Genomic DNA, 12,066 nt, shown 5'->3' on the forward strand with positions numbered 1-12,066 from the left:
TATGATGTTCAGAGTTAAGTAAGAAGGTAGTTTCATCTGAACACAGTCACATACCTAAATGGTTTATTTTCTTTTTAAAGAAAGGTACGCAGATGCTCAAAGAAATTTTGAAGATAGACGGCTCTGACATGGAAATGAGGAATGAAGTGAAATCCCAAGTTAGTGATGTTCCTGCTCCCCCAAGTAGACAGGATTGCCACAGAGCTGCTTTGCAATATAGACAACCAAAAAAAATGGGTATGTTTATACATCAGCATAGCTCAGAGCTTCACCTTGTGACAGTTTAGAACATACTTAGCTAATGGTTCAGTCTTCTCTCAGTGAAGAGCTTTTTCCTAATAACCAATCTGAACCTCTCCTGACAAATACGGTTCACTTGGCTAAGGATGCGAAGATCTGAACTCATTTTCAGAATAAAATAATAAAATGTCCTTATTTTTGATTTCTACTTCTTTATTTAGAACTAAGAATCTCTTTACACCTAGTTTATGTTTTTTGATCAGATACAAAAACATGAGAAAAAAATGTTTTATCTTCACTTACTAACAGTTGCTATCCTTTGACTACAGGAAATATTTGTGATACAACTTTTTGTTCTTTTTTTTCAATCTGGTCAGCTGCTTATATGAACAAGCCTCACAGTACTGGAGGCACTCAGAATACACCAGCACTGGAAACTGGAGGTCACCCTTTTGTTGGTCCACAGCCTGCAATGTCTACTCCTGTTTCTGAACTTTCTCGTATTTGTTCTCTTGTTGGAATGTCGCAACCAGATTTCTCTTTTGTAAAAACACCACAGGTGAGGCTTGTTTTCTGCAAAAGTTTAAGTTCTCAACTTTATTTCCATTGTTCTTTATTAAACATCTGAACTCAGTATGGAAATCCCTCTAAAAATAAACTTTATATGCTTTAGTTCCCCCCCTTTTTTTCAAAGCAAAAACACAATAAAAACCTTGTTTCTGTCTTGCAATTTGCTTGCAGTACAAATTCCCTCAAAAATCTTTTCTCATTTTTCTAGACTATGACAGTTTGTCACATAAAATTATCCAATGGATTGTTGGTTCATGGACCACAGTGTCATTCTGAAGCTGAAGCAAAGGAGAAAGCTGCTCTTTTTGCTTTACAGCGTTTGGTGAGGACAGCAAAGAATCTTCTAAAATGTTTGTCTCTCTTGCTCTGGGTCTGTCTGTAATCCATCATTTGCTTCTTTAAAGAGCTCTATAGGAGTGAACTTCGCTTTGCCTCCACCTCCCCCTCCACCTGTGTTTCCAAATTATCAACCACTGGGAGTTCCTGTACCACCTGGACCTATTCCTCCAGTCTTTACACAACCCCCTGGTAAGCATTTGATGAGTGCACAATTCAAATACTTGTCATGGTTGCCTGTAGCTGTAATAGTTCTTTATATGGAAATGGGTGCCTTTCAGAAAGCGCTATTTTTTGGTCTTCCTGTATGTAGTTGTGCATCTGAATGGCTTTGAAAACAGTGCATGAACCTCTTCTTGTCAATATGTAAATTAATTCAATACAGAGAATCACATATCTCCCAATTACTTTCTTCTTTCTTTTCCTCAGTAATGTATTTGTCCATTCAGTGTTAGTTGTCTTTTTTTCCTTCAAAACAGCAGTAATCAGTTCAATGCTGATAGCCCCAGTCCAGGATTGAGAAGAAATCTCTGCCTTGATTTTTCTTTTATTTTATTTCACATGGATTTATTGCTTTCCAAGTATATGGTTATGCAGGCATTAGTGACTTTATTTGTTCAGAATCAGCTTTCATTGAGGTGGTGCATTGTACACTGCAAAATGTTACCCTGATAAATAACAAAAAATTATTAAAAATCCTGGTGGCATTTTTGGTTCTCATCTGTTTTGTCTTCTAGTCAAGCTCATGTTCACTGCTGGTAATTAGTCAACACAACTGTAGTATCCTAGTGACCCACACACCAGCTGCTACATCTTTCCACCCTGGAGTGTTGCTCTGTTGTTGACTTCTTCCCAAAGGACAGAATGATAGAACATCCCAAGTTGAAAGGGGCACACAAGTTTAAGCGAGTGCAACTCCAGGCTCCACACAGGAGTAGCTGGAAGTCAAACCATATATGTTTAACAGCATTGTCCAAATGCTTCTTGAACTCCAGCAGGTTTGGTGCCATCATCACTTCCTTGGGGAGCCTGTTCCAGTGCCCAGCACCTCCCTTGGTGAAGAGCTTTTTCCTAATAACCAATCTGAACTTCCCCTGACAAGTACAGTTCACTTGGATAAGGATGCGAAGATCCAAACGAACTTATGTGCGCTCTGAAATGCAGATACAATGACACAGTGACTTAGTGCTCTTAAGAGTGCTGTCATCTAGGTGAAGTTCTGTAAAAGCGGAACTGTTTGGTGGCTAGTTTATTTTTGTGTGTGTGTGTGTTTTAATAATAAATGCTTACCTGTTTTCAAACAAATAGGAAGAAAATAAGGCCTTATTGGAAAGATAATGTGTAGACAAATGTCATTAGGGGACTTTGTGTTTTGGTGAGTTGGTATGCTCTTCATGAGAAAAGATTGCTAAAAGTTGTTAATTTTCACAGCTAATATGATGCCTCCGTCATCCCACATGTTTGGTCCAGTGTCCTGGGGAGCTCCAGTGCCTATTCATAGCAAACATTATTATCCTGGTTCCTATCCAGGAAACGTGTCTCTTGCAGGAACTATACCAGTTGGCTCTCACAACCAGTTCATACCTCTGCAGGTAAGTTTGGCAGGTTTGTCCTAATATTCTACATGTAAAAATGTTCCTACGTGGTGAATACAAAGACACTTCCTTTGTGAAGCACTGTTTAGTGTTAGGAAATTGTTTTTAAAATTTGTGTGCATGTTTTCTAGTAGTGGAATATTTGCAGTTTTTTTAAGAATGCATTCTGTTAAATAATATTTATTTAATTTAAAGGTAACTAAAAAAAGGGCTGCTAGCAAGAAAAACTTTGAGCTCAAGGAGTTTCAGAGTTCCCCTCAAGCTGCACCACTAAAGAATGAACAGCCAGTGTCTTCTGACCACATTCAGCAAGATAGCTCTTCAACTCCTTTAAAATCTCCTCAAGCTGCTCAATCCACTGTTTCATTTCAAGACAATGTGGCTACTCCAAGTGTTCCTCATAACAAATCAACACCAAACACTTCCAGCAAGCGAAAGCCAAGAAAGCTGGCTGTGAATTTTGGCGCACCAAAATCTTCAGAATAAATATGGTAGCTAGGTGTATTTTATTTTTAACTCTTCCCCCACTGTTATGTTATATCATTTAAAAAAATCAGAAAGCTCTATTAAAAAGACCTGCCACTTTACATTTAGTATAGAACAAAATACATTTTATTTGCTATGAATTTCAGGTTGTTACAAAAACAGAAAGTGATGTTAAAACTTAATTATTTTGACTTAAATCAGGAAAAGGCAGGAAATGCTGAGTTAAGGTTACCATGCCATCCATTGTGCCTAGGTTTCTGAACAGTGGCTTACAGACTATACTGGGTAAGCAGCAATAACAGTGGCAACCTTAATTCAGAATCACTGTGCTTTTTGAGTGGGATATGGAGCAGTAATAAGTTGGGCATCAAACATTGCTTAGCATGACACTTTGTATTCGAGCTTATTTTTAAATAGTGTAATAAGATAAAAAGGAAAAACTATTTAAGTGCAGTTTTCATATTGGATCTCCAGGTCCTATTGAGTTGAATCAGTGTGATTAAAACTTAGCTACAGCAGAACTGCCAAATTCGCTGTAATTATGAACTGCTAGGTTTTATGCCAGGGGGCAACAATTTTACAACTTTCAAAATTCAGGTATTGTTATATCTCTACTACACAGTGTCAAGATGTGGTTGCTAATGCAGAATCCGTTCCAGGAGATATATTTATAGGATGTATTGAATAAAAACATAGTTAAAAAGTAGAGACCTCACTGGTAAAGTACTTCTTTTCTATTTTTTTTAAGCTAGCAGCACTGACAATTTCTTTGTTTTCTGTTGATAAATTAACATGGATATCTACATAGCCCCCTAAAATGCCAGTGATATCCTGAAATTTAATAAGATGAGTGGAGTTCAAAGATGTCCATTTGTGTAGTATGGCTGTCAAAATTATGCTTACTCATAGTCCATTCTTCCCTCCAATGTACCCTGAAACCTTCTATATGGCGTGTTATTTTTTTTGTGGCTAGGCGACTTTTAGTATTTATTTTTGGTTTTGCGATAGAAGTTCTATGTAGAAAAATTGTCATTATGTTATTAGAAACTTATTGCAGTTAGTTCCATAACAAAAAGTTGACTTGTGTTCTTGGAGGGAGCTATGTCATAAGAACTAATTACATTACGTGTAGTTCATGTAGAAAAAGAGAAGGCTCAGAGGTACCTGTACTATTTTTTTTTACCCATGTGTACTGTTCTTACATTAACGAGAATTCTTCAGTTTAAGAATTTGAAGCCTCAGTTGGTGCTGTTTACTGACATTTATTAGATTTCATTTTGCTTAATTCTAATCTGTTTGAGGAAAAATATTTTTCCTTTAAAACCAGCAGTTTAGAAATAAATTACATTCTAGTGATTCATTTTTATTGTTTCCAGACAGGTTTCATATTGGATCTGCAAGTCTGTAGACTTTGTTTCAGTTCAACTTTCATATTATTATTATTTTATGGGATTTTAAAATATTAATATATCAAAATGAGCAGTAAACCCTATAAAAAGGTTCATAGAGGTAAAAACAGGGCCAAGAAATTTTACTTCATTTTACTTAGTATTACAAACCTTGTAGAATATTCTATATATAGTCTTAAAAATACATTGATTTTGTTGTTTTCTTTATATCCACGTAGTTTCAAGAAGTTTTAAAGCCATATTACACGAAGGAGAAGTTCTACATTTTGGTGATTTATTGTCATTAACAATGTGATACTGACAGGATGTTGACATGCTGATATTTCAGAAGTGTTCATATGAAATTTTGTTATGAGAGACAGTTGTTAGTCCCCTATATCCTATATGGATTGCCTGCTCATCAGAGACAAGATCTGTTCAGAAATTACTGTGATGGAGAATAGAGTGCATTAGATTCTCATGCATCACCTGATCTTCCAGATTGCAGTCTCCTTTAAACTTCACCACAGGTGTCGTCATAAAAGACTTAAGGTCATTATGATTGCTAAAGTGTTGTGGTTTTACTTCTGAACTTAGATTAAAATACAGAATTTGGTTATATCTGGATAGCCAATTTATGCAGATTTTGGAAAAAAAAAATTATGAAGGACACTATACCACTAATACCAGTAAAAACAGCAATTTTTATTAATCACTTCCTGTTTTCAGACTAACACCTCCTCCCTCTCTTCTGGTAGAATTGCTATATTTAATATATGTAGCTGGTTAAACACTTAATTCCGTAGCTGCTGCATATTGTATTAGTCCCTGGGTTTTAGTATATATATTCTGTGATACTGACTGTCTGGTGCCCAGTTAATTACAGTTCTACATGTCCTGGTACATATGACATCTGCATTGACCTATGCCATGTCCCCTATGATTTCAGTTTTATATTTTAATGAGGTGATTATGTTTAATTCATACAGGTATAAATTTAAGCATTTGTTTTTCTCATAGATATAAAGTATTTTGTAAGCACTGGAATTTTTCATTAGATCTTATACAGAGCAGTATTTTACTAAAAATCCAAAAGGGAAGACTTTTATGTGTGCATTTTTGTAGTTTCTGATTTTTTTTAAATAACTTTTCATTGTTTATCTGCCAAGTGAAATGTTTTAAATTTGCATATGAATGGATACAGAATGTATTTTTTGTGCTGTTTAGTGTTAGTGTGCATTTGCAGATTTTTAGCATGTAGCTGCACAAAGGACTGTGCAAAGATATTTTAAAATATGAATATATGATACACTGAAGGAAAAACATTCATAAGAGTTAAATGCTATATAAAACTTTAATGCAATAGAATAATTTTATAAATTGTGTCTGTGTCTGCTTGGATTAAATATTGAAAAAAAAAAAAAACATTACTTATTTCCACTGTTTTATTTTCAAATACTATATGGGAACTTCTGTATGCTCCAAACCAAAATTTTAAGATACAAATTCACGTAGCCCAAGTTTTTGTGATTCTCAGAAGCAGCGACTGCCCACCTCCTGTGAGCTATTTCTTGATGGCTTTCAACTACTATTCAGTTAAAGATATGTAATTTGTTAAAAAGGCCGTTGGTCAGTTTGCAATCAAAAGCATTAACTAGATGGTGATCTTCTGAAAATTCTTTAGCACCTGTCACCTGTTAGATTAAAAATAAAATAACGCTACGTAAAGGCAGTAAGATTACTTTCTAGCAAGTTCAGTCTTAGTGGTTCTTATCAAGGTGTGAAGACAGCTGAAAAATAGGAGGAATAATGGGTACCTGGAAGTATTTGATAACCTAATGTGAAACCCTTTTGTGTATCTGGAGCAAAATATTATGCTGATATCTCTGCTAAAATAGAGTAAGGATAGGTACCTCATTTGTAACAAGGCTTTTGACTGAAACATAATGGCAAACTGTACTAAGACAGTGTAATGTGTTTAAATTTCTTCAAGAAAGACATGGCAAATTCTATTTTGTAATTAGATTTCTCCATAATAATAGCAGGTTTTTAAAACAACTGCCTAATTAATGTTATTAGATTTTAATCTTATTTTAGAGAGGGTAAATAAAATAAATCCCTTTGCCTTTGTACTGTGTGTATATGTGTGTGTATATATATATACAATGTGCTGGATTTCTTTGTCTCTAAGGGTATGTTCAAACTTCTCTTGTTCCCTTTTAAAGCACAGTGAACACTGTAGTCGTGCCAGATAATTTTCAGTACCTTCGGTTGTGACTTACGAATTTGGTTAGGATCTGTCTTTTGCCTACTACAGCAACAGGTGTTATTCTCCTTCTCACAGATTATTATGTGAATTAACATGATTAAAAGGAATACAGTATAAAGATTGGAGTATACTCATAATGTGATCAACTGTGTAACTTTGTGTACCTGTATTCTGTATAGAACGGTCAGGGCTTGGTATATACATTCAGGTCATATTATATCACTAAAGAAAATGAAAAGAAGTAAAGGGATAACTTCACAATATACTAATTTGTGCATAATAAATCTCGCATAGACACTCCCATTCAAAAATTAAGTGACTTTTGTTCAGTTTAGTTTAGTTCATCTGATCTACTATATAGATGATCCCTAAGAGTGAAGAAACTCAATATAGGAATGGTTATGTACAGTAAGGGATCTCTCTCGTTTCTGATCTTTTGAGATGTGATCTCCATATGTATTCCATAATCAGCCTTCCTTACTAGTGAGAGACAGTTATGTTCTTCTCTTTCTGTCTCTGGAAAGGGACACTGACCTCAAGGGCATAAGGGCAGTCTGAATACAAATTCTTGGCCAAAAGAATCCAAATTCAGGTGTGAGGACCCATGAATATTGAGACTCTGATAAGTATTTGGAGGAATCAGATGTCATGAGGTAAGTAGCTGTTGTTTATTAACAAAAGAATCCATAGTTCCAACAGTTCCTTATTGCTGCAAGTTCTTGTGGGGGTTTTTACTTGTCTGTAATTACAAAAAAACTTCCTGTTTTGTTTCTGCTTTGAGAGGTAATATGACTCCAAGATAACAGAGGTAGTCTGCAAGCCAAGTGCAAACAATAAACCTGTTCTTTTAAAGAACAGAGAAAGCCTTTTTCATTAAAACTTCTTATTTTTTTTCTGGTAAAACTTGGTCAGTAAGCCTTACTGCATCAACATTGCTTTATGAAAGTTGATAATCACCCTTAGACCTCTATTTTGCCTAACGGGAAGGAAAGACAAAGGCTGGCAATCAAAAATTGACATGTGATTTCTGTGCCGCTAACAGTAGCAATAAAATTCCAAGTCAGAAGCCTTTAGCATTTTGGGGGTAAAGGTTGAAGCAAGAACTGTGATTCCAGTGCAAGTGAGTGATCTGTTCTGAAGCAATTTACGCATGCTTTAGATTTAGCACTAGTTTGGGGTAGGACTGTGACACTTAATGCTGGCTCCTGATGTTTCTTCCAGTACATACTACTTTGAAACAGCTGGAACACTAACAGTCATTGCAACTTAACTCAGAGTAAATAGAAGACTGCTGGAACCTCTGAGTGTACTGAAACTGTACTGTGATGGTTTTAGATTTTTTTTTCCTTTTGCTTCCCTATGCTTTCTTTTTTTTTTATTCCATTTTTGAAGTGGCTAAGTCTTACTGAGGCAACAGTTCTTAAGTACTTTTTCGTCCCTCTATCCTCCAGCCCATCCATTCTGTTGTTCTAATGTAGGCTTCACTGATGGTCATTTTCCTCTTTATTTTTAGTCTTTCATTTGAATTTCCAAACTCTGAAATCAACGCTCTTTTAAAGAGCTGTTCAGCCCTGGACTTTTTAGGTCCAAATGACGATTATTCATAGATATGTAGAAATGGTGTGCACACATGCATGCACATAATTTCTTATTTTTTCAAGGCTGTTCACAGTTCTGTCATTTTCAGCCTACACCACAGTTTAAGAGACACCCAGATGATGATAGACACTGTCTCGTATATACCTATTGCACATGCCTAAATGTAGGCATTGCTTAAGCAGGTTTTAAAGCACGGGCAAATAATGAGTCATTAACAGAACGAGTACGCCATTTTTTCACTCATTTTGGTAAATAAATTATTTAAGAGGTGGGTGGCTTAAAATTTTGTCCGAAGGTCCACCTCATTCTCTGTGAAGGGTTACTTCTGTCACAGAGCCAGTGGAACGGAGGGACTGCTGTGACTCAGGCACTTGAATGCAAAACCTAATGTATGTGGGCACGGTTTTGATGTGCAGTTCTCTAGTGAAAGGGCTGGCTTAACCAGTCGCTCGTTACTTGTTCCCACTTGATTGTGCCAGACTCTTTATATCACCATATTATGAAATGTATCAAGAAGTTCATCTGATTGAAACTTTTCCCATGTTGTTTTTCAGCCTGATCAGTTCGCCATGGAGCCACAAGAACAGCTGTATTGGTGCAACAGTTTGCAGTGGGAGGGCAGGATTATTTAGCAAGAGTGGAACTGCTTAAGAGACATCCCGCTCTACTCTGCGCTGGTGCGGCCTCACCTCGAGTACTGTGTGCAGTTCTGGGCACCACTGTACAAAAAGTACATTAAACTGTTGGAGAGTGTCCAGAGGAGGGCGACGAAGATGGTGAAGGGCCTAGAGGGGAAGACATATGAGGAGCGGCTGAGGTCACTGGGCCTGTTCAGCCTGGAGAAGAGGAGGCTGAGGGGGGACCTCATCGCAGTCTACAACTTCCTCGTGAGGGGGAGTGGAGAGGCAGGTGACCTATTCACTGTAAACACCAGTGATAGGACCCGCGGGAACGGTGTTAAGCTGAGGCAGGGGAAGTTTAGGCTGGACATCGGGAAGAGGTTCTTCACCGAGAGGGTGGTCGCACACTGGAACAGGCTCCCCAGTGAAGCAGTCACTGCACCAAGCCTGTCTGAATTTAAGAAGCGATTGGACTGTGCACTTAGTCACATGGTCTAAACTTTGGGCAGACCTGTGCGGTGCCAGGAGTTGGACTTGATGATCCTTATGGGTCCTGTCCAATTCGGGGTATTCTATGATTCTATCCCATCACTGCCCAAAACTCAAATCAACCGCAAAGCTAAAATGCTAGATTAACTGATGTATTGTGATTGTATGTTGACTTCAAGAGAGTAGTAAATTGTGTCAGGAGGACAGGAGGAACTGCCAAGAACTATCATATGGTAAATTACTGCAGCAAAATTTGCCAAAAGTTCATCACCTTTCATTTTGGGTCATCTGTTAATTTTCCAGGCAAGGCTTAAAGCATCAGCTATGTGGGCTGTATAACCAGTGGACAAATAGAAATTAGTGGGCTGTTTCTTTCTTAAAAGCAAACTGACCAAAGACACTGAGGTAAATATTTACATGATGTTAAAACTTCTTAAAATTCTAGAGCTAAGAAAATGGGTAAAATGAAAAATAGTTTGAAGCACAAGGAAGGGTATGTGCATCTTGACAAAATACAGCTAATTAAGGGAACCCAAAGGGGGAAAAAAAAAAGGATGAATTACATACAGGCTTTGCATCTTGCTTTTCTAGATTCCAGTAGCTGAAATCCTGTTAGCATTGCCAATGACAAAATTTGATTCATACTTGAAGCCTAGGGAAGAGGCTCCTATGTAATGGTGACAACAGAAATGCACCTGAAAATACCTTTAGATAGATATATATATATATGTATATATACTATTCCAAATGCATTTTATTTAATAATTTGCACAGTTTAATTAATAATCTGGTCTTAGAAAATGTGAAGATAATGTTCTCTTTCTAGTAAGTAGGTCTACTGGATGTGTAGCACTGCCACCTCTCGAGGCCTATTTTAATTTGGATAACTGGGGAAAAAACCTCTTGCTTGCTTTCCTCTAAAAGTGTATGTGTTGCTGAGCATGGTGACATTTCTTACAAATACTCCATAAATATTCCTCAAGGTGCAGGTTTTGTCATTACTGCCAGAGATAATTTTGTTGTCCCTGATGTTCTGCTCTTTGGAATAACAAGTCCTTTCCTTTGCTACAGCATTGGATGAGTCCCTAGAGTGCCTCCAGTCCTTCATTTGATTTGATATTCCAGTAAAAGATAGGACCAAGCACACCTTCCAGAGACTGAAGAAACGGAAGATTTCATCACAGAAGATGCAGAAATATGGGAAATTGCTGCTGCAGTAATTGGTATATGATTCCAGGTGTGTAAATTCTCTGCCTTTTGAAACAGTAAAGATGGCACATGCATGCTCTAATTTAAATAGGAAGACTGAGATGGTAGTAGGTACTATCCATGTTGCTGCGCAGTACAGAACAGCTTTCAAGGGTGTCAGTACATCTTCACTTCAAATGAACGTTTCTAGTCTGTGCTAAAATAAAATTGGGGCTTTTACTCATGTAGGCAATCAGATTTTTCTGTGAGGGTGACAGGTTTGGGGTAGACAAGTAATGCCTGTTTGGAAATAATATTATGTCAAAATAACAAGCTGGTGCCAGATAAGTCATGTATGGACAAGCTGTGTATGTCTGGAAAAAATCTGTTGCCTCCTTAGTTGCATTTCTTTTATCGCATTGCAGTTGGAACAATAAAATTAGTGTTTCATAAGCATCTTTTATAAATTGAGCAATTCTCTTATACATGCTATATAACTGAGATTATGCATTGCCTGCAACTATGCAAGTTGGTTCATGTTATCTTCTTTCCAAAGTATAAATAGTGGTTCTTTTCAAGATGCATCTAAGTTGTTATTAGTATGTTAAACCGAGACTGATTTGCATGAAGAATCAGTTAAGGTTATTTCCATGCAATACAGTGAACCACAGGGGTATGTGTTACATGTAACAAATACAGAGTTTGTAAAAGAAAAAAGTAACTTGTGTTTCTTTTTTTCTTTGTGAAGTTTTGCTTCATTTTGCAGTGAGCTAGGCTCCTCTTACATTTATACTCTAAAAACATCAAAGACATCTAGATGCATTTTTCCTGTTTTGTTTAAGTCTGGTTAGTTTTTGAATGTTTGTAAAGAGTTTTTAGTCTTTACCAGTTGCATATGTTGAATTTTACTTAGGGAGTTTTATTTGGAAGTTTTGAAATAATTACCAAACAAAAGGAAAACTTAATAGTTGGAAAGAAATTTAGTCTTGATCAGATGTAGTGCATCAGATACCTTTCTCTGACATATATCTATTAGCTTTCTGTTTATCTTAGATACTTACGCTCTAAAAGGCTGAGTAAAAGACCTTTATTTTCTGTACAGAAGACAAGTCCAAGAGACTGTAACTTCCTAATGAGTCGTTCTTTAGGGAGGAGAGCTAAAGCAGCATTTCTAGGTTTCTATTTTATACACTTTCAGCTCCCCTGTGGTCTGTACCTTTGTCCCAGTGACCTCTATGACTGCCCGGGTGAGGTGGAGAGCCTATCCTTATGTGGCTCTTGCTGCT

The 12,066-nt window shown here is 36.8% G+C and overlaps 1 protein-coding gene across 6 annotated transcripts in view; it reads left to right on the forward strand.

Annotated features, from left to right (window-relative positions):
- Nucleotides 1-11,486, forward strand: part of XRN1 (5'-3' exoribonuclease 1) — a 41,705-nt gene extending 30,219 nt beyond the window's left edge. For 3 of the 6 annotated variants that reach the window (XM_050712452.1, XM_050712450.1, XM_050712451.1), the window contains 7 exons: nucleotides 81-237; nucleotides 618-799; nucleotides 1,019-1,132; nucleotides 1,215-1,338; nucleotides 2,578-2,738; nucleotides 2,937-3,232; nucleotides 4,855-7,044. In XM_050712452.1, the coding sequence (XP_050568409.1) occupies nucleotides 81-237; nucleotides 618-799; nucleotides 1,019-1,132; nucleotides 1,215-1,338; nucleotides 2,578-2,738; nucleotides 2,937-3,227 (1,029 nt within the window). In that variant the 3' untranslated portion in view covers nucleotides 3,228-3,232; nucleotides 4,855-7,044. Of the gene's footprint in view, nucleotides 1-80; nucleotides 238-617; nucleotides 800-1,018; nucleotides 1,133-1,214; nucleotides 1,339-2,577; nucleotides 2,739-2,936; nucleotides 7,045-9,037; nucleotides 9,393-10,663 lie in introns of those variants that run through there. The other 3 variants (XM_050712449.1, XM_035544496.2, XR_007708627.1) reach the window with 2 other exon arrangements.
- The last annotated feature ends 580 nt before the right edge of the window (nucleotides 11,487-12,066 follow it).

Source organism: Cygnus atratus, chromosome 9 (genome assembly GCF_013377495.2).
Source record: "Cygnus atratus isolate AKBS03 ecotype Queensland, Australia chromosome 9, CAtr_DNAZoo_HiC_assembly, whole genome shotgun sequence".
Taxonomy (NCBI): domain Eukaryota; kingdom Metazoa; phylum Chordata; class Aves; order Anseriformes; family Anatidae; genus Cygnus; species Cygnus atratus.